Here is a 23,997-nt window from a genome sequence, read left to right as displayed (position 1 = left end):
CTACCCAATTCCAAATATTTTACCTCACGACAAAAAAATTAAAGGGAACAATTCATCTATATTAAATATTTGAAATTAGAAAATTTAAAATATTTAAATCCCCTTTAAAATGGTTCACAATCACCTTTTGTATATCGAAAGAAGAATATGAATGGTGAGGGTTTCCTAATATCAACGGTATTATGGCTACGAGCTGACGTAAATGTGTCGGCGATGCTACTGTATAAAAATGGTTTTCAGGAAACTAAATTTAAATATTATTATATTAGAAGAAAAAGGAGAGGTGTTTTGAGCGGTGACCGGATAAATCATCAAAATGATAATACATGATAATTTCCCATTTTTAAAAAGTTATATAAAGTCATGAAAAGTGATGGTAAAGTGAAGAACAAAATCTCTATTAACTGGGTTAAGTGGGTTAGGTTAGGTTTAATTTTTTTTTTTCATCGTTTCTAATGACTTTATATCACTTTTTAAAGGTGTGTTGAATTGTCGATTTATCATGGAACCGTTTTGAGCACCCCGGAGGTATTACCCCAGGTAAATACAATTCCAATCGCATTAAATACACCAAATTTTGGTGTCCTACAAAAGATGTTACAGTGGGTACCAGAGCCACTGCACTTTTTTTACACTTATTTTTTTTAATCTTTTTTTTCTCTGTCAGATGACGAAGATATGGAAAATACCAATAATTTGTAAAAATAATTATAATTAAATAAAAAAATATATAAATAAAATAGATATTTATATATACCGGTTATATAGTTATTATTTTACTTCCAAATGAAATTTCAACATTGATCTATTTTATTTATATTTATATTTAACTATAAATATCTTTTTGATTTTTTATTTATATTTACCTAGTAAATATAAATATCTATTTTATTTATAGGGAAATATAAATAAAATATATATTTATATTTACCTGTTATTATTTTACTTCCAAGTGAAGTTTTCAACATTGATCCCTTTATAATATACCATGTGTCATACCAAAATATTCAATATCATTTTGAAGCAGAAGGACTCAAGTCCACAATGCTTTTTTTAAAACATTTTTTTTAGGCTTTGCATATAAATTTTTTTATTTTATTTTCTCATTTTCGATACAAAATTAATTGATTCAATAGGATAAAAAATAAAAATCAATTATCATGAATATCCGCAGAAGTTATGAGACCAAACTTACAGAAAAAAAAGTATTTTGGCTCTCCTGAACATTTAGCTTTTTGGACTTGCATCCGTATGCTTCTCGGGTACAGAATTTATCATTGAATACGTAGATAATACTAATATTTTTAAACGAAACATGAAACAAAACAAGAACACAGAAAAAAAAAGAAAAGGTAACGGTTTCAACTGGGAATCGAACCCAGTATCTCTGTCTTACTGGGACAACATATCTAACCACTCGGCCACTGAGACCTAATTATTATAGCAATTTATTTATTCAAAATCACAAAGTGCATTATCGCTGATCTAGTTCTTAGTTTTTTTTTGCAGTCGGCAACTGTCTATGATCTTGCATGCTATTCAAACGAATATATTTTTGTATTATCTATTATTAGTGACTTTAACTGTAATGGCTAATCGTAATGTCCATTTCCGATGCATTTTTTATTCGAGTTAAAGTTTTTATTAAAATAAACTACAAAGTTTGTTCTTGTTCCTTTAAAAAGTCAACAACATGTTTAAAAAAATGTTATTTTTTAATTGAAAATAAATAAACGTGGCGAAATATATTGGTTTACGCAAAGATGTCATGTGTTTTGGTTGATGGTTGCACCTGAGAGATTATTTTGATCGTTAATGCATTTGAATCGATTATTTTAAGGTTCGATATAAATTTATTTATTTAGATTAACCTACATGATGGTTGCTAACAGTCATAGTACAAAAACCATATAAAATATATGAAGAAAATAAAAAAATATTATATTCATTTTATAAAAGTAAACAAAACATGCATTGTATGCAGTGACTTCGTTGAAATATGCACTACTAACTCTTTGCACTCCGTTGTCGCCGCCACGGCGACATAGGAAACATTTTAACAACTCCGATGGCGCCGCAGCGGCGACATAAATAATGGGCATACATTTTATTGTTTAAAAAATAAAAGGGTCCTTTTACAGGTATACACATGGTTTTATTCAGTTGTATACAGTACCCACTTACAATTGGCTATGCTTTTTGCTCTGTTTTTCATAGATAACTACGCATTAATTTTATTTGAATATTTTTTACTGAGCAATAAATATTCTCACTCCATCAGAGACCAGGCGCAATGGAAAACTTCATATTTTAATAATAATAATAATTTCTTTATTCAAAAATGTGGGGAGGTAAGTGCAATCCCACACATTCCGTAGAGAGTTTAAGTACATAGTTTTTTAAAATATATTTTACATAGTTTTATTAAGAAAAGGTCCCAAGTGGGACTGTGAGTTCTGGCCGAAAAGGACAGTAAAAGGTGGCAGGCGGGAAACCAGCGTGTACTGTGACACGTGTCCTAACAAGCCACATATGCATTTGGGCAACTGCTTTCTAAAATACCACACGTTCAAACATTATAAAGATTAGAATACGCAAATGTTTCTTTTATTAACAGTCTCATACGATAGTAAATATATATTTCTTAACTAACTATATAATTTTATTTACTGCATTATCCATAACATTTTTTTCTAATTTTCTAAAAATATCCTAATTTTTCCTCATATTTTTACATTACACTCTATGGAGTAGCTGGTATACCATATAAAAATAATTTGGAGTACAAAGGGCTAAGGTTTTCGGTAAGTACAGCTTTGTATAGAGGCAAATTAAAAACATCAGCTACGTTAGCAAGTGTTACCAATGGCGTGTAATCTATTTCAAACAGAATTGTATTCTGTAACTGTAGTGTAATCTTCAAATTAATGCATTTTGGGAAAAAAAATTTAAACTCTCTTATTTTATTCTATTCATTGTCAAGCTCCTTTGGGGTGATTTTCCAAAGAAACAATGCCATTTAAATGATTCGATTATTATTACAATAATAATAATATTTTCTTTATGGTGGTACAAAATCTGCGTTGTTAACAGTTTAAACTATTTATTTGGAAAATCATTTCACGTGTACGACCGCTACCACTGTAAATAAGTAGCTATTTACAGAATGCAAAATTCACCTTATGGTGGGTCCGACAGTTACTATAATGCCAGTACTTTCACCCTCGGGAGGCTTTGAGCGCATTAAACCGCATCCGTTGCAGTTGCAGTCACAGCCGCGCGCTGTACGATCATGGTACACAAATGGTGCCTTAAGAACTCGGCATTGTGTGAATGTGGACAAGCGCAAACTGCAGAGCATGTTGTTGAATGATTTTCTACTGCCAACGGTTCGCTGGTGCACATGGCAAGAAGCGACGCCTAATGATATCCTGTGGTTGATAAATTCTAAGCATCCAATTTCTTCCATCTTAGCTTTTCATAGATTCTTTCAATTCGTTTTCCTCTAGACTATGCAAAAGCAGTATATTAGAGAATAGGGTACCAAACACTCATTGCTTCATATCATCACATATACGTACGTGCTCTTAAGCGATTCCGACCAGAGTGCTTTATTCTCTTGATCGTGACTTCCTTCTTCCTAGAGTTTCCTGACTTCTTCTTCCACTAAGTATACAGTCCTTATAAATTTATTAGAAAATATATTGTTCTACGTCACTCTATAGTATTTATAGCGTACCCATGTCAATTATATTAGTCTCGATACGCCTGCTGATATCGCCTTTCAAACAAATTGTACCCGGCGCATATTGTATCAGAAATTTCAATAAATGTTCTGATTTAAAAAAGGCAAAATAGGCCAGTGCAATTAGCGTCAAAAAGGGGGTCGCGATCGTAATTATTCCGGTATTCCCAATTTTTTTTATATGTTTTATAAACTGATCCTTTGATGTAAAATTTGAGTTTCAAAAATATACGCACCTTTACGATTTTCACCTCGGTACCTATTAGAGGTAGAAGAAAATTGTTACAACAAAAGTTGTAGGTAATTTTATGTTCTTCTATACTTGTTAAACTACTTTAGCCAAAATTTGCATTGGAAATGAGATATTTGGGAAAAACTAGATTTTGGCGCGATTTCGGCCGGTTTTTTCAAAATGGCGGCGCGAGCACAGGTGCGCCAAGGTCGGAAACTCAGATTTTACATCAGGGGACCATTTTATAAAACATATAAAAAATTGGGACTACCGGAATAATTACGATCGCGAATCGCTAATTGCACTGGACTACATCACTAAACACCATCAACATCTTATATTGTATAATTATGTGTGGTCTGTTAAGACATGGGGTACCATGCGACCAACTGATATGAGGACCAGTTTGGCTCTTCCATTCTTCTCTTTGTCATTCTAAGTTTGCTTAAGTGAACTAAGTATGCGAATGAATCTAGCCCCTAGTGTACGTTTGCAGCAAAGTGTAATATATTATATTCATACACGTTTAAAGAAATACCTATATTCTAACGCAGTTGAAAAGCTGGAACGTCCCCAAGGCAAAATGCCTATCTGTACTATTTTGCTATCTGTCCGAACTATAAAAGTTTAGTTATTTTTTAAATTCCAATCTCGACTGTGATGGAAATTTTTATATTTTTCTGAAACAGCAAAATCTCTCGACCAGCGATATCTGGCATCATGGAAAAAGCACAACTTTTTCAGTCTAGTATTTCTTATTCAACGGTTTGGCTTCCGACGATTGTCATAACCAACTACAGAGCTTTATAATATCTGTTCAACTTTTATCATCATCAGTTCATCTGTAATTTGTTTACTTGTCTGAAACAGCAAAAACTCTTGACCGGTGATATCTGGCGTCATGAAATAAGCACAACTTTTTCTGTCTGGAATTTCTGAATCAACTCAACTGTTTTATCTTAAATGTCTGATAATTATTTATTTATTTATATATACGCCTAATAAGGCTTTTACATAGAAGTGATACATGATGCAGTGCACATAGGAGAATATCTGTATTATACAGGAGATACTGACAGTAAATAGATGTAATCCATTGAAAAGAAGGTACAAAATACACAATTGTAAAATTGTGATTACAAGTATAATGAGAAAATATTAAGAAATCACTAAAACTAATTTACCAACGCTACTCTAATTTGTAGGATTCGACAATGATATAATAATGATCCATACAGAGCTTTATAATATCCATTCAACTGGCATTTCAGACACCATGTTGTATGTTCAATATTTTTCAATCTAATGTTCAATAAAATTGGTAGATGGCCCTGGTGAAAGACCACCATTCAAAATCGAAATGTGGCTTGAAATGGTTTTTTCAGTGTTTAGTGACTAGATCCGAATAGCCAGGTACTTTCCAACCTTTTTACCCCACATTTTCTTCCCCTCCCCACTCCCTTTGGAAGTGTCGCAGTCCCACGAATTATGGATTGTTGGCATTCGTGTCTTTCTTGCAAGGATCATCTTTTGGTGAGCCTTTTTCAGTAATCACATAATAAAGGAACATTATGAAATTAATATTTACAAATATTCAAATCGTGGGCTGAGTATTACAAAATAAGAGCAGACCTGTGAAAAATCATGGGACTGAAATACTGAAAAATCAGATTCAATTTTGAAAATGTGTTAAAAAATATTACGTATTATAGGTAGGTACCTACTTTATCGCTTGGCTGAATTCTTCACACAGTGTTTTCCAATTTTGAAAATGTCCCCTAAATGCAAAGCAATTTTGAGTTCATTCAACCAGATTTCTACTAAATAAAGTAAATGAATATATAAATATACATTTTTTAATTACAATTTTTCAATATTCTATAATAAATAATTATTGAAAAAAATTAGTAAAAATCTTAGGACATGACAAAAATGCAATGTAGAAACATTGGTGAAAGTGCCCTTATAATAGTTTTATTTCCAAGGAAGTCTCTTAATTTGACGAGGTTATACTCAATTTTATGCATTGTGTTTGTTTTGTGAAACATTTGTCAGCCCGTAAATCTCACCTTCTGGGTTCCCTGAGCGTTGGTGATTCGATAATTCGAACATAACCAACTATCGGTATAACCTATGTAAAATGTTCTTGAAGTGATTTCACCGCTAAACGAGACTAAGTAATATTGACCTGTTATTAGAACCAGATTTCGCGCAGGACACGCACAAACAGCACAGACAACGAAAGTAAGTGTGTTTTATTTATTTTTAAATTTGATATCCCGTAATTTTTATACGTGAAACAACTCCAGTGGAAAAAATAACATGTTTGTTCGTTAACTTTTCTCGAAACTGAGGGTGTCCTCTTTTTGCGTTCTGATAAGACGATTTTATCTGGCCATTTCCAACATTTCCGGCTGTTCGAGTTCCGTTTCATTTCCACCCTCCTTCACGAATAAGATCCGTTTTATTCTGTACCTATAATGAAATCATATACATACTAATAATGTAATATTATAAAGCTACTATTGCCGTCGATAGCCTGTGGATTGCGAATATCACACTATCAGACTTTATGCATAATAGATCTCTAATGATTCTTCGTTCTCTTTGTTGCCATCGATTTTATATTAATATTGCACGCTTGGAAGTGCCACATCAATGGAAGTGACATTGGTTTTGAAAAATCTTCAGTAGGCTATAATCTCTGGATATGTCATGTTGTGTTCGCGTTGTCCAACATTATGTTTATGGGCTTTTTCGCCAAAGTTTGTACGTGGTTTTATGAAATCCATACCGTTACATTTAGGTTCCACTTATAAATTTCCACCAATATATATTTTTCGAAATGGAAATAACGGATTCTATATCAGAAATTTTTAAATGTGATTTATTCCAAATTTACGCAAAAATTATCTTTTCCAAAAATATATTCTATTTGAGAAACCACAAATTTAATCTTACATACCTAAAATTAATTACGAAATCAGACTTTGTTTAATTGAATGAAACGGTAACACGCTGTCTTTTTCATAAAAATAATTGATTAAAAATATAAGCCGGATCGACAGTTGTATATAATTGACTAAATAAAGTAAATTAATATGTAAATATATATTTTTTAAATACATAATTATTGAAAAAAATCAGTGAAAATCGTATGACATGACAAAAACGCAATGTAGGAACATTGGTGAAAATGCCCTTATAATAGTTTTATTTCGAAGCAAGTCTCTTAATTTGACGAGTTTATACTCAATTTTATACATTTTGTTTGTTTTGTGAAACATTTGTCAGCCCGTAAATCTCACCTTCTGGGTTCGATCCTTGAGCGCTTGTGATTCGATAATTCGAACATAACTAACTATCGGTATAATGATCTATGAAAAAGGTTCTTGGAGTGATTTCACCGCTAAAATTGACCTGTTATTAGAAACCAGATTGGTTGAAAGGCCATACAACTCTCTCGTGGCGCTTGCTTATCTCTACATATTTGATTCAGTTGTTATGACGAATCATGTTTTCCTGGCTGTCCCCGCCTTCTGATTGTTCACGGAGAAAAATGATCTCGTTAAGAAAGTGATACCATGTGCCGATTTCCTGATAAAATATTAGTCATTGAGAATATATCGAGAACACATATTTTTTTCCTAATAAATATCATGAGGGAATGTGACAATATCATTATATCAATATTTTTATGAACACGTGTTCCGCCGTCCTCATAAAACATTCGCTTTTTACTGATACTTTGATAGGAACTATGTAAGTTTTCTCCGTGTGCTCACACGCTATCCGTACTCCTGGGACACCTTTCTCCTTCCACCCGCTATCTGTACTCCTGGGACACCTTTCTCCTTTCATCCGCTATCCGTACTCCTGGGACACATTTCTCCTTCCATCCGCTATCCGTGCTCCAGGTACATTTTTCTCCTTCCACTCGCTATCCGTATTTCTGGGACACCTTTCTCCTTCTATTCGCTATCCGTCCTCCCCGGACACCTTCTCCTTCCATTCGCTTTCCGTACTCATGAGACACATTTCTCCTTCCACTCGCCATCTGTACTCCTGGGCCACCTTTCTCCTTCCATCCGCTTTACATGAATAAACCATCTAAACTTCTCTTTCTTAAGCGTGTTTATTTCTCTTACATAGGACTATTAAAAAAAAATCCCCAATTCCAAAAGTTCATTCATTTACAAGACTCTTACTATGCAATTATTATACTGCATTATTTTCGATTGTTTATTGTAAAATCCAAGTTTTTCAGCAGATTGTGTTCTATGTGCATAATTATTTTTAAACGCGAGTTTTAGCTTCTCGTAATCAAAGAAAAATGCATTTTTGTGCATGTGTTCTTTTAGGAAATATTATTAATAACGTTAGTGTATATGGCCGTGATTGTGGCTTTTATGAGGTTTATTTGTCTCCAAGCAACAATTAGAATGCAGGGATATTATTAGACTTTATTTATACGACTAAATAATATTTTCATTAGGCGTTCATAATGATATCAGCGTTCCATCCCACCATTTTCCTGGAAAGGTGGGAATAATACTTCCATTGAAAAGATTTCAGCACTCATGGTTTTCAAAAAGGTTTGTTAATGATTGTTTTTATGCTGCACTTATACTTAATAACCGCAGCTTATTATGTTTATTTGATAATTTAATGTAGTTATTGATTTTATTTGTACCACTTTTACTTTCATCGTGGTTTTTAATCGTAGTTATCACGTTCTTAGAGTGTTTTTTTTTATTATTTTTTTTTATTTATTATAAATTTTTAAAGATACAGGTATATGCAGTCCCACAAAGCTGTCACACATGACGGCTTGTCTGTAGGTTCTACAAATAATATGTATAAACATTTTTAATTTTTAATACATGTATGACACAACATTATACAATAAACAATATCACAAAATAATATATATCAAAGTACCTACCTATATACAAATTATTTAGGCAGGTACGTTGAGATGTTCAGGAATACATCAATAATAATTTTCAGAGATACATTGATTCGTCGCTTATTAGCCAACGCTTAGTGTTTTTGGGGCAGGGTCTCTCATTATTCTGAGGTTTAAAATAATTATTAAATTTATTGAAAATCTCTGGTATTAAATATTTAAGCGTTCGGCTTCCATACTTATTTGTTACTCTTGGAATAATGAGGCCCTTATTTTCAGTGAATCTTGTTGTGTGATTATGCACCGGTTGCTTTTTATATTTTCTATCTCCCTCATTATCCATTATAATAATGTACCTATGAAGACCCTTTATTGGAAGTAGGCCCTCAGAACCATACAGTAGTTTTAGATTACTTCTTTGTCTGTAGATATTCGGTGGTACAATTTTTTTATTATAGCAATTTGTAAGTTTTGTATATATTTAATATAAATATTGCTTGAGTGCCCCCAAGTTCGTATGCCATATCTGAGTATGGATTCGACCATAGAAAAATAAATTATTTTAAGAGTACAATGAGGCAAAACAAATTTCAGTTTATAAAAATTACTTGCAAAAGATCGGAGCTGGTTACAGATTTTAGCCACTTGTTTATCCCATTTAAATTTATTGTCTACTATTAGTCCCAGATAAGTATATTCGTTAGTAAAGTCAATTGTTTCACAGTGGCAAATATTTTCAATTTTTCTATGAATACATTCAGAATTATGAGCAATTATTTTGGGTATATTCCATATTCCCAGGCTTGGTGATTTTACATACATACATTTTGTTTTTTTAACATTAATAATTAAACCAACATCATGAGCCCATTTAAGTAGCTCGTTAAAGTCACTTTGCAATTGTTGAATAGCTATGATAGGATTTTCATTGGATACTACAAGTGCAGTATCGTCATCAAAAATGAATCTAAAGGCCTTTTTAAAGAGTTTTGACATAACAATAACATATATAATGTACAATTTTGGACCTAAAATTGATCCTTGCGGTACTCCTGATTTAATATGTCTTCCTTTACTCATATCATTTAAAATCTTTACGTTCATTTTTCTATTAGTTAAGTAGTTTTTAAAGAATGAGAGGAGTTTACCCCGGATTCCAATGTTTCCAATGTTGGAAAATTTTTCCAGCAATTTATCACAACTTTTTTTTTTCTGGTTAGTTGATATAGATAAAAATCTTGTAGTCTTACCTGCACAATCATTGAAGAGCCACAGGTAATTTTCATATAAGCTCGTCATTGTGTCAATGTGATCTGAAAAAAATTATGAACATTACTTCTTATGGCATATTATATTGGGTACTCCTACTTATTCTTAACAAAGGAATCGAGTATTGCTTAGGGGACGGCCTACGTGGTCGAGGGTTGCAGCTCTCATTTCAAATAATATATAGTATATTTGCGGTACGTTCCAAAGGGGAAGATACTCTCAGTACCGCCCTGGTATTAGACCACTACTCAGAATTGAAACATCCATTGAAATTGCCTTGGCCGTGTGTGCGGTTTCCTGCACGGAGAAAACTGATATTAAATATTGCTAATTTATTTTGAACCTCTTCAAATTATTCATAATCCTGTTAAAAACGAGACCTTTAACGAATGAATTGATAGGTTTCTTAATAAACTATCAACACGAATGTACTATGGCGATGTCGGAATACGTGTTCATTAAAATTTTAATATTTTCGCATTTCATCATTGCGTATTATCAGAACAAACGCATGTTCATGAACATGTGTTCCGACATATTATGAATGTACTAAAAGTTTATTTGGGGACGGCATGCTATCGCGGTTTTAAAAGGATTTTCATAAATCAGCAATACTCTTTTTTTTTCGTGTGTGTGGAGCTAATGTTAAAAAAAATCACACACTCTAGGAAATTTATTTTCCAAAAGACACTCGAATACAAGTCCTTACACTATAATAATTATTATTTCTCTCAAGCTCTATTTCTCACCGGGTCCTACACATCTCATATTGTTAACCAATGTATAATATTATATCAGGCTATAATGGCATTTAATCACTCCGTGTCGCAACGGTTGACCGAGTACTTGTTGTAAAACGTAGTATCCGTGCATGGTACTTTATTCGCGCAAGAAATAAACCTACATTTTCGCAAACACATGACGGAACGCCTATAAAACGCAACTTGCGGAGTAAAGTTTCGATAAAAGCCTCAGTAATATGCCATTAAGTTTATAGAATTATGTTTCTGCCGCAAAAATATTGTATCCAGGGCCGAACCTACATCCAACATTTAACGCCCTAAAACCACAGACATAGGAATTAATAGACGAGAAGATAATGGCGAGGGGTAAAATCAACTGTTGAAGAACGAAGGGGGTGAAGCTGACTGTGATTCGTCAATAAATCAATCTGACAGTAAATAGGCATCTCGCATTATAATATCACCATTTACTTCTTAAAAGTAAAATCTGCTTTTGAATGAATAGACATTTTTACATGGGAGCGCAAATTACTCGCCACGTTATGAACAAATTTGCGAAGTCCTAATTCGGCAAAAAAATTCGGTTCTATTTTCAGACTCGAATATTCCGTTTAAGTATTTAGTTAAGACACTTTTATAAGTGTTCATAATTTACTTCCCAGCAACCAACCAGCTTTGTGTTTCGCGTCCAGACATGTTTCTACAACTGATTCATATTATACGATGTGAATATGCTTAAAATAAAGTAAAATAATGCTTATATATGGAATGTAATACGACAATTGGGTTTATTCTCTTTTTCACATCTATTTTTCAAGTTTTCATAGCATTAGGTCAACATTTTGCCGTGTTATTTCGTAAAATGAACCGACGATGCCCCGACCATAGTTCGCACAAGAATGATGACGTCACGTTTTCCAATTTCACTTGAGGCCATACGCGAGCACAGCCGGCTCCAATGCAACCGGTATGGAGAGTGGGGATAATACGCTTTTAATCACTTAGGGCAGGTCTACTAATATTCATATGTCTATGCCTAAAACTCATTTTGAAGCCCTAATACTTATTTGTTTCCTCCATCGTTGTAGAGCCCAACCCCATTGCTCCGGTAACTCTTTCTGACTTTGAGATCAGTATTTAATAGTTTCGTCTCTTCTTTTTTTCAACACGTCACAAGATACTATGTCATCCCCAATCGGGGTATGTTATGGGGCTGATCGGGAAGGAGTTGAGAAAGAGTAAGGTTGGGTAGTAGATACCCATTTAGATCAAACACGATTGATGCCATTTCAAGCAACGTTTAGATTCTGGCGTTTTTGGATTCATCTTTCACCATAGGGATGCTGAGAGTATCTGCGACTCTTGCCTCTTTTATGTTTTGTTATTGCATATGCAGATATATTCATAATTCAAAATGCAATACTGCACTTCTCTTTTAAGCGTTGCTTTTGTACAGAAGCACCTATGTAATATATTTGGTGTTTGTTATGTATTTGGCATTCACGTTTCGAGGGTGTAATGTATAGGTACAGCGCCCTTGAGGTGATTTTTCACGAAAACGGCGCTATATAAATTAGCCAAATATTATTATTATAAGTCAGTAATAGTCAAAACTTAGGGGTGACCATTGAAAACGTGTAATTATTTTAAATATATAATCGTTACCCAATACTAAAAATCTGGATTTATGTCAGTGCATAAATTCTGGGACTAACTACCATATTATGAACTCTTATCTTCCCAGAATAGCAATGCCGGTTAAAGAAATATGATGATGTTAAAAAAGTGATAGAATGCTGCTTTACTGATAAAATATTAGTCATTCAGAATATATCGAGAACACGTGTTCTTTTCATAATAACTATCATGATGGAATGCGACAATATCAGTATGTCAATGTCAATATCGGTATTTGTATTAATGTAAATATTATGCTGTCTCAGTAGAGGTAAAGTCACAATGAGGAAATCCATAATTGGTTTTATTTTGGCTATATAATACTTATGTACAAACTGATTAAATGTAAACTGTCGATTTCCCGGAAAATTAATAAATAAATATAAAACATTGGCTTTTTACTTTTGACACTTTGTTACAAACTTTGTCAATTCATTCGTTCAAGGCCTGCAGCCCTATTTTTAACAGGAAAACGAGTAATTTTACCAGATTTTTAATACATTAACAGTATTTCACATCAGTAAGATTTCTCCGTGTGAGGGGTTCAGTTATGTTAAAAACAATCTGTATAATAGTAATATTTTTACTGACTATTCCTCCCTGTAAAAACCCCTAAAAGATACACCTACACTTATAACTTTGAAATTCGATTTTCACAATTGAGTTTACATCAGTAAAATAAAAAAAGTAAACATTTTATTTGGTAATAAATAATTTATTAAACTGTATTTGAACCACACCTTTTTATTGTGCAGATTTCACCATTCGTTGGATTTGCGAGGCAGTATGCTTTTATATTTAAATTTAAAATTAAATAAAATAAAGGGATTCTTGCGCACTTTTTTAAATTTTAACGCTCTGGTTTCCATTCTATCTGCACTAATGCTAGATCCGGTGCTGGTTGAATCCCACCTCGAAGCCAAACCGAAAGTAAAAAGAAAATTATTTCCGTTTTACTCCTTCGTTTTCCCTTTCTGTTCGGTTTCGGTTCTCCTCGCGTGGATTCCAAATGATCATAAAAAATCCTTTGTATTGCCGGGCTTTGTACGGAACTAATGCCATTTTGGTTTGTTCGTTTTACTATTTTATACAGTTTAGTGCTGAAATTTATGGCAGTGCCCACATATTATAAATATTGAAACGAGTTCGAAATACAGGCAAGCTACTTTCAAAATTGTATTAAAAATTATCCAGTACATTATTTATACAACAAAACGATGAGTTTAAAATTTGATAAAGTTTTTTTGAACTGTCGGCCCTTTTTGATTTGCTGTACGTTTTCTTTCTTTCTGGACAATTGTCAGTTATCCAACAAATCTTATCATTTTTACAGCTTTAACTTATCTCTAAATATGGAAATGCTCGTTTTGCATTTTTAATCGATTCAAATTACAACTTTCTTCTTTTAATAACTGTAGTATGAAGTTTTTTCGAGCTTTATGCGATGATATTTCTTACAATTAGCCCTGGGTATTGATTCTCCGATCCAGACTGCTCGCAATCGCCGTCGATAGTACAAACATTGGTCAACGTTCTTATTTCTGAGTATGGTCGAAGTTACATATTTACATACGCCCAACGTCAAAAGTCATTCCACTCGAACAACTAGTTTGTCGAACAACTCGTTGTTCTAGTGCAAGGCTGCCCAACCCCAGGCCCGCGGGCCACATTGTGGCCCGCGAACGAATTATAAGTGGCCCGCGTGAACCATTTTCAAAAAGCCCGCGGTAAAACAAACAATGCAGCTTGCGCGCGGTCACGTGTTGCCAACGAAGGCGATTTATCGCTATTTGGGCTACTCAGAACGAGAATCAACGACGAAAAAATCTAACCTGTTGAACTTACTTTTTAAACAAAAATACACCGGTTTTTGACTTTTTGCGTCCGAAATAGAATCTTGTAGCCACCCTCCCCCCCACGGAATTCGAAAAATTGTTGTGGGGAATCACTTATGATGTCTTTGGGTGCGCGGAATTTTTTTTTTTCAGCGAAGTTCCGTAACAACCCCCCCCCCCCCATGGATTTCAAATATTTTGTGGGGAGCACTCATTTTGAATTTTTTGTGGGGAATTATGTTTTATAGAAATTCTTCACTGGCCCGCCAGTGATTCAATGTCGTCAATTTCGCCCAACTGTTAAAAAGGTTGGGCAGCCTTGTTCTAGTGGGATGACTTCGTCCCTGAATTCCTTACAAATAGCATTCGTATTTTAAAAACCACTTAAATTTAATTTTGTTGAAAAGCGATTTAAATATTAATGTACCCACTGTGGGAATTAAACTCAATTCACGCGACTGTCATCCGTGCGTTCTACCGACCAGGCTATATCTAAACATAATAATACCGACTGGAATTGATGAAATTATTTTTTTTCACCGATTTATTGTGTTCTGTTAAAGAATACGGACTTGACCGAACCAAGATGTCGGTTAAGACATTAGGCTGAAAAAATTTGGTTAATGCGGGTTATTTAATTTCGCTGACGGTATTATTTTTCATTTCTATTTGCACTGCATTACACGTGTTTGCATCATTCACGTGTTATGCCACACGTCACTCAGATCGATCGTTTTGTATTCCAAGGAAGGTTGAGAAATCTTATTGGATTATCACACTACTATGTATTTATTGTTTTTGTGTTTAATTCGTAGAACTCCATTTAATTTTTTTTTTATAAATTTAATTTAACTTAACATAGATTGGCTTAACCACCAATAGATCATGGCATCGGTCTAACCAGTAATAAATCAATGTATGCACCTTCAAAATTTACATTTGAAATAATATAAATACGTCGTCTCAATGTGGACTAACCACAGTTTGAAAATGGCCTTGTAAGCCGAAACAGCTGTCACAATAATAAAAAACTAAAACACTTGCAGAACTTAATAATAATATTATCAAATTTAATATAAATTATTATTATTATTTTTTTTTTTATAAAAAAAAAAAAAAAAAAAAACACAACTATGTTACTATGGTATATTATATTTGTACGATTCGTGAAGCTGGAAGTATTTGTAAAATATCTATTTTTGATACTGACAATAATTAGAGGTGTAATTCCATTATGATGATATATTGAAAGAATCTCTTTTTCCACTTTACCGGTATCAGCCTTCACGGAGAAAACTTACTGATATGAAATATTGTTATCTTTATTAAAATCTTCACTTCACTTGCGTGAACAAGTGTTCAGATATATTCTGAATAACTAATATTTTGTTATAAAATGGTTATGCAGTCACATTTTTCATAGTATCTTAATAAAAAAGCTGTACGTATTTTTCTCCGTGTATAATGGGGTTCCATGATAACTCAACACAGTGAAAATTCAACACGTGATAAAAAGTGATATAAAGTCATTAAAAGGATGAAATTTTTTTTAAACCTAACCTAACCTAACCTACTTAACCCAGTTAATAAAGTTTTTGTTTCATCACTTTCCATGACTTTATATAACTTTTTATAGATGTGATGAATTATCATTTTGATGATTTATCCGGTCACCGTATAATGGCTATCTTGTATCTTATCATTTAGGCTGGTAAGAACCTTTTAATTGGAAATTCAGCTGTGAAACACGACATACCAAAGATGATCTGAAAATATAATAATTGTAATAAAATTATTGTATACCACTCATGTATTTTACCCGTCACAGGTGACATCTAATTAATTAATTCAGAAAAAAATAAAATTCGAAAAACACAGTCATTTTATTTAAGAAGTTTGCAAGAAATCTGTCATTTCACTTTTTTTTATCCCGTTCAAACAAAAAATATTTGAAATTGCTTTTAATTTCCAGTAAACAACCAATATGAAATATTTAACGCAATGCTTTCATTAGGCTTGTGTTATAAAAAAATATCACTTTAATGAACTTCTTATAAAATATAGGCCATAAAATTCAATTTTAATATTGGCATAACCGTTTAACCATACTTTTTGACATAACACGAAGGTAGATTTTACAAATACAATTATTATATGAGTACTTGTCTAAACCAGATAGAAAATAAAACAAATAAGTTGTAAATGTGTTGAATTACACGAATATAATAGTATATTGACCATTTTATGAACAAAACACGATTTATGAAGTTAATACAAGAAGAAATAAAAACAGCTGTCACCCGCGGTTTACGCGGTTAAAAAATCTCAACGCGAATGCGTGAAGTCATTAGATTCTAAAACATTGTTGCAGAGCTAAGGATTTTTTTATTAGTACCAAATCGAATTTAATCTTTTACATTCTTTATACAATGTGTAACAAAACACCGTTTAACGGTTGTGAAGATATTTTGTATTGCTGCTGGTGTTTTAATAATATTGGAATTTTCCTAAAATTTCCTAATATTTTTAATCGATACCCGATTGGAGACTTCCTTCCTATCTTTACTGTAGGCATCATATATAGTTTAATCTAAATAATATATGAGTTACACCAGCCCATCGATGAGTTAGCCATAATATTAATCGTCGATGAGTTAGCCTTATTAATTTAATACTCTTGTTCCCGGTCATGTCAAATAGTCAAACTTTAATTTATTACAATCTCGCGGTTTATTCATTACCTATTCAAATGAACTCATTGTTTTTACGAAAGGTCTAAAATGATGCTAAATGGAATATTGTATGGATGCATAATTCACGACCTGATTAGCATAAAGCCTCACTGACCTTTGCTAGAGTTGATTAATTTATTGTTGGTACTTTCCTTTATGGTTATCCATTTTAGCATATTTTCATATTATTTGTTTCATGAATCTATTTCATTACTTTTTGTTATGTGCTTATTCTGCCTGGCATTGCGATGTTCTCTCGGAATTAATTGGCCTTTTTATTTTATACCATTTTTTATTCTTTCATTATTTCGTTTACGTTGAAATTTATTACAATGCGGTTAATGGTACCTACATAAGAGTAATTCGGTTTTATTCTGTAATTCTATAATGTTTTTTTAAAAATCATTTTTGCTCAAATACTTATTCAAATATTACAACTTCAGAGTTATAATAATGTCATACATCTCAAGTAACCATGAGATGCCAACTATACTCTAATTTCAAGATTTATGTAAGATTGAGTATTTTTAAATGCTCAGTTCCCCCCACCCTTTTAAAAAGGAAATTTTTGGCTTTTTAGATTTTCGCAATTTTGGTAGTGATGTGAAAACAACAAATAATATTAGTAAAAATTACTAAAAAAAAAGGAATACCAGATTTTCTGTCATGCTTTATCTAAAACTGCCCATTTGCTTATCTCCTTAATTTTAATGAAACTATTTTAAACAATATCAAAATATATCTTAACCTCCCCTACATTATTATTCTAAGTCGATGGCCAAGAACACCATTGAAAGATGATGAAGAAAAAACACTTCATCTAATCAGAATGCGATATGAAATGTAACTTACTCCTGGAAATAATTTTCCCTTACGTTTTTCAACTTTTTGGGTAAACGATTTTGAACGTAAATCCAACGATCTTTAAAATAAGTAATAAATTGTTGCACTCACCCTAGCTCCCCAATGCGAAAATTCCAAAAAATGTGAATAGTGGTTGCACTATCTTCTTTCTGCGCATTAGATCCCCACTTTTTTAAAATTGAAACTCTTCCTTTTACTTCTAGTTTTTCTATAAATTCTAATTTCTTCGATTTCAAACCATCTTCACTGTGTTTCTATTCTGGTTCCTTGTTCCAATCTTAATCCAGTTTTCTTTCACTCTTTCTTTTAGTGATTTTCACCGTTTTTGATTGTCTTGGCTATTCCTTTCTTTCCTCTTTCTTCTGCACTAGCTTTGCCAGTGCGTGTGGAAGGAATACGTAGACCAGTAATAGAAATATGAGCGTGGGCCAAGAGTTGTCCAACTGGTCTCCCTGCTGATCCTTGCTGTACACCTGCGGTTGCGATTCCTCCAGTACCCTCTCGCACATCTGTCGATCGCGAACCAGTGGTGACTGACTGTCGTGCTCGGGGTTAAAATTTCAGGTGTTTAATCAGAACTACTTAATTTGCATTGAATGCCGTGAACTTAGACCCTGACACGCATTAAAACTGCGATGCGCGGTGGCTCAAATTCTCAGACGTTTTATTATAATGCGGCTTTATTAATATATAAAAAAACCACTTCACAACCGTTAAACGGTGTTTTGTTTTACATTGTACAAAGACTGTATAATTTCTATTTCGAATTATTACTTATTAAAAATGTAACAAATTGGCAATAATTATTCGCCTGAAATACCTATACAAATTGAAAATATCTCTCTATTTCCGTCGACGGCATTTATTTTTACTCGGGAGATATTTTCAATATGTATGGGTATTTCAGGCAAATAATTGTTTCTTCATATGAAGCGGTTACTTTGTGATGTGACATTATAATTTAAAATTAAACAATAACTTTGTAAACATCACTTATAGGTATAAGTGATGTTTACAAAGTTATTGTTTAATTTCAAATAATTGTTGCTTATAATAATTTGTTATTCTTTGTGCTATGCATAAAAAACCTTGTCTTATAAGTATTAGCATACTAACTAACTTAACTTAAGTAAAATGTACCTATAATATACCACATATGTATACACGGTGTCCGGAAACTCGTAGTACAAGCGGGATACTGGAGAATCTACACCGCATGGGGAACCCAAAAAAACATAAAGTTTTTTGATTTGAGCATTTTCAAAAAAAAAAAAAAACCAAAAAAAATATTTTTCGGCTATTTTAGGGTTAAAGTTTTTTCTGGTGTTTAGGGTTGAATAACAGATGTTTTAACCCTGCAGAGCAGAAATATTTCATGATTACACCGGGTTAAATGAAGGGTGATTTCAAAATAATGCTTCAAATCCGAGTTTCTTCATTTGTTTTACTTTCAAATAGTTTTAATTAGTTGGGTACTTTGATCTTCAGTAATAATTTATAAGAATTTGATTAAAAAAAAAAAAAAAAAAAAAATCAACTTCAAACTCGATTTACTCGATAACGAAAGCTCAAATAAAAAAAAAATATACTACAAAATCGACTCCAAATGTGACGTAGATTCACCAGTTTCCCGCTTGTACTACGAGTTTCCGGACACCCTGTATATCTCAGCGACATGTCATTGGTATCAATTATTGCATTAACTTGTGTAACTTTGTAACTATTGTCCTCTATGTAATTAGTTATTATGAACCGTTTGTTTCTGCAATAAAAATAAAAAAGTAAATTAGTTCATTAAAAACAATAAAAAACGTCTAGCAACATTGCACTTAAGTAGACCGGCGCATGCACAGAGTAATATGACAGCTGTGATTTGTAATATGTAATGTACGATTTAAAACACGTTTTTTATCGTTCTTTCAGACGGGGAAGCACCACTTTTTGAAAAAAAAATGGCAAAATAAAAGGAAGGTGTATAATACATTTATTTGTAAAACGATGACTCTACAAATAATAATATTGCAAGGTTATTTAAATATTTTAGGTTATTCCACATTCACCCCATTCTACCAATCTTGTTTCATCAGGTTTCATATCTTACGATCTCCGATGTTAACAATTCTGGAGAGTATATTATTATTTATTTGGTTTATTAAAAATATGCCTTTTAAATTTATCATATTCGTAAAATATAATTATCTAGAATTTTGTAAGATTTCAAGTAGTTCAAAATGTCAATTGGACAGCAAATACATTTTTATCATTTCATTATTTCGGATTAGTTTAACATCTCAATCTTTTCAATAGTTTTTCCAAGACATTCACCAAAATTCGCATTGTTTCAATTACTGAAATGATAATATCTCTTCCGAGTACTTCTCCTTTCCCATCTTCATATTCAACAACCCTACCGAGTCGCATTGTGGAAATATGATCACTGTGGCATACTGTAATTTTAATGTTATTTATTCATGTTCTCCATAGAACGGTTATGCTCCAATATATTATGGAGAAGATCACAAATTTGAGGTACATGTATGAATTAAAGGTCGTGGGGCAGTTTTACTATTTTGTGACATATGTCAACAGATAGTTTCTGAACTGTCTGAAGTGACGTTGAAAATGTCGATGGTCAATGCAGAATCGTCAAGCAGTTGAGTCGCTTCGTTGATTTGCGCGTTCTGATAGGTAGAAGTCCTCGCTTTCGGAATATGAAATTTTGTAATATGAAAAATGATGCATGGGATCTTCGATGCTAGATACATATAAGTTAACCTTTGCATGGGATCTTCGATGTTAGAGACATATAAGGTAACCTGTGCTAGTGATCTTCGATGTTAGAGACATATAAGGTAACCTGGGCTAGTGATCTTCAATGTTAGAGACTTATAAGGTAACCTGTGCAATACTGTGCATGGCATCTTCGATGTTAGAGACATATAAGTTAACCTGTGCATGGGATCTTCTTTGCTAGAGACATATAAGTTCACCTGTGCATAGGATCTTCGTTGTTAGAGACATATAAGTTAACCTCTTTTAATATAAGTGGATTAAGTATAGTTCCAGTGATTAGTTTAAAAAAAATATTTGAATATATTATATATAATATAATAATATTATGTGCTTTTTAAATCGAGCATTCCTGTTAAGAACAATGATGGATATAGTAATGGATAGTACGGACGTTCTCTCATATATAGATAACACATAAACCTCTTTTGTACTTTTTCTATTTCTAGGATATGGTTTTGTTCAGTTTTCTTCGTATTGCGTTATTATATCGTATCACACAATTATATCGATTCAGCAAGTTGCAAATAAAATCTAATCGTGTTTTTATAACATTTCTATATTATCTCGTGTGTTTTCATCGCCTACCAATAAATACATATAATGTAGGATAATATATCATTTGAACAACTCGCTTTACTCGGGCCATCCTGTAATGAATTCAACAATCGTTAAGCAATTCTTCAGTTTGAAAAAAAAACCTTTTAATAAGATACCGCGTTAAACTGATAATAACTTAATAATTGAAAAATCACTGCGGTGTCATTTTTATTTAAATAAAATTAATAACTTCATATTCAGTGTATTTACCACTAGTTAATAAAAAACTAATGGTTTCTTCTTCTATAATTAATAAGTTAAGAATAGACAAAAAAGGATTGACAAAAAAATACCTAAAGACAAAAATATAAAGGGTAACAATTATTTTACAAGCAATAATTATTCGCCTGAAACACTCATCCACATTGAAAAATCAGGACACGGGTTCGAGTCCTGTTGGCGTCATGCATGTATCTTTTATCAGGAGATTTTTCAATGTGGATGAGTGTTTCAGGCGAATAATTATTGCTTGTAAAATAATTGTTACCCTTTGTGCTATGCATAAAAAATCTCGTCTTAAACATTAGTTTACCAAAAAAATAATAACAAAAATATAACATTGAGTTTTATTTAAATTAAAATTATATAGTGATAAATATAACGTTATTTATTATGTTTAAATTTATAATACATTTGCATGTTTATTGGAAGAACCATCATTGTTAAGTACCTAATTACTTTCATTAGATATTTTTTTAAACTAAATATATACTAATAAGTCTCTCTTCTGAGAATTATTAAGTTTTTTTTACGGCCGTAATTTTTCTGTACGATTTCTCTTACAGCCCACCTAAAAGGTTCTATTATTTTATACCGTTCTTTTGTTATTTTCAGTTGCTCTTTTATGATTAATTTAACTAAATAATGTTTACGTTTGTGTAATAAGACGGAAATTTCGCTAATTCTAATTGAATTTGAAGAAAATGCAATTTAGCGTAAATAATAATCCAAGTTTGTCAGATATGATTTGAAATTTTCATGGCCAAAGTTTTATAGTGATTTATTTTTGGGGTATTATGCCGTGTTGCGCTACCTTCTTTAGCCAAATTTCGGACAGTATTAAGTGTCCATCATCAGACTTAATGACACTAATTATTGTTCTTCCACCTCCTAGTCTTATTCGCACTTCATTTAGTTGACTTTCGTAAATATTCTATTTCCTATATTAGTTTTTTCTCCTTCCAGACCAGTCCCATCATTCAGTTAACTTTCCCATACTAATAATGAAGTTATTTCTCTTTCCAGTCCAATCCCTTTTATTCACTTGACATTCCCATACTAATAATGAAGTTATTTCTTCTTCCAGTCCTGTCCCTTTTATTCACTTGACATTCCCATACTAATAATGAAGTTATTTCTTCTTCCAGTCCAGTCCAGTCCCTTTAATTCACTTGACTTTCCCATACTAATAATGAAGTTATTTCTCTTTCCAGTCCAGTCCCTTTTATTCACTTGACATTCCCATACTAATAATGAAGTTATTTCTTCTTCCAGTCCTGTCCCTTTTATTCACTTGACATTCCCATACTAATAATGAAGTTATTTCTTCTTCCAGTCCAGTCCCTTTTATTCACTTGACATTCCCATACTAATAATGAAGTTATTTCTCCTTCTAGTCCAGTCCCTTTTATTCACTTGACATTCCCATACTAATAATGAAGTTATTTCTCTTTCCAGTCCAGTCCCTTTTATTCACTTGACATTCCCATACTAATAATGAAGTTATTTCTTCTTCCAGTCCAGTCCAGTCTCTTTTATTCACTTGACATTCCCATACTAATAATGAAGTTATTTCTTCTTCCAGTCCAGTCCTTTTTATTCACTTGACATTCCCATACTAATAATGAAGTTATTTCTCATTCCAGTCCAAGGAGAAGATGATGCGCGGGGTGCGGCGGGGGTGCGTGCGGCTGCGCGCCGCGGTCATCGGCATCGACGACGAGGATGACTCCACCTTCACCATCACCGTGGACCACAAGACCTTCCACTTCCAGGTTAACAGAGCCGTAATAAGTTTTTCATTCGTTACATTCATCCATCCAGCTATTTCATTCATCTCGTTCCGGCATTCTAAATGAGGCTAAAAATCCAAACACAAAAAATTATCTAAAAATATTTTGTTGCATTATTGTCACTATCGATGCAATTTTACGACCACCAAACCAGGTGAATGACCACATTAATGGTAAGGTAAACGATCATTCACAAAATGTTTTGAATACATTTCTTATATTTTTGCCTTTCTGATTTTGAATGGATTCGGACAGGAGACATTCGTTCTGTTTTGTGAAATTTGTGAATGGGACTTATCTCTAGTCAAGACACATTTTGTGACCAATGACATTACAAGCTTATTGTGTCTTATTTATTCAGAACATTTTTGTTTATTTGTTGATATTTTCGTACCCGAATTCGACTACTGTCGTTGAATCTTGAAAGTTATAATGGGTTTTAAAAATATTTTTTTTGTTTTACAAAAGTAACTACATTTCGAGAATTCAATTTTTCATGATTTTGGTGACAACTTTGGCAATTATTGTTTATGAGCAGTGGAGGTTTTTTCTTAAGTACGTTTGTGCAGTGAACCCCCATTAAAAATAT

At 32.6% G+C, this 23,997-nt stretch overlaps 2 protein-coding genes across 3 annotated transcripts in view; one reads left to right on the top strand and one right to left on the bottom strand.

Moving 5' to 3' along the window:
* LOC149418671 (very long chain fatty acid elongase AAEL008004-like) overlaps positions 1-18,945 on the bottom strand; it is a 40,690-nt gene extending 21,745 nt beyond the window's left edge. Inside the window, exons 1-2 of the mRNA XM_089638917.1 lie at positions 18,097-18,945; positions 10,137-10,199 (exon numbers count right to left, since the gene is read on the bottom strand). Of these exons, the coding sequence (XP_089495043.1) occupies positions 10,137-10,185 (49 nt within the window). The 5' untranslated portion in view covers positions 10,186-10,199; positions 18,097-18,945. The remainder of the gene's footprint in view (positions 1-10,136; positions 10,200-18,096) is intronic.
* Positions 1-23,997, top strand: part of LOC149418670 (oxysterol-binding protein-related protein 9) — a 250,556-nt gene that overhangs the window by 62,372 nt on the left and 164,187 nt on the right. The window contains exon 2 of one of the 2 annotated variants that reach the window (XM_089638914.1): positions 23,262-23,390. In XM_089638914.1, coding sequence (XP_089495040.1) covers positions 23,262-23,390 — 129 coding nt within the window. Of the gene's footprint in view, positions 1-23,261; positions 23,403-23,997 lie in introns of both variants that reach the window. The other variant, XM_089638916.1, reaches the window with a different exon arrangement.

The sequence above is a fragment of the Hesperophylax consimilis genome, chromosome 13, assembly GCF_061612785.1.
Source record: "Hesperophylax consimilis isolate HC1 chromosome 13, BYU_Hcon_1.0, whole genome shotgun sequence".
Classification (NCBI taxonomy): Eukaryota; Metazoa; Arthropoda; class Insecta; order Trichoptera; family Limnephilidae; genus Hesperophylax; species Hesperophylax consimilis.
Note: the sequence above shows the minus strand (reverse complement) of the source record. Positions and strands in the feature narration are given on the sequence as shown.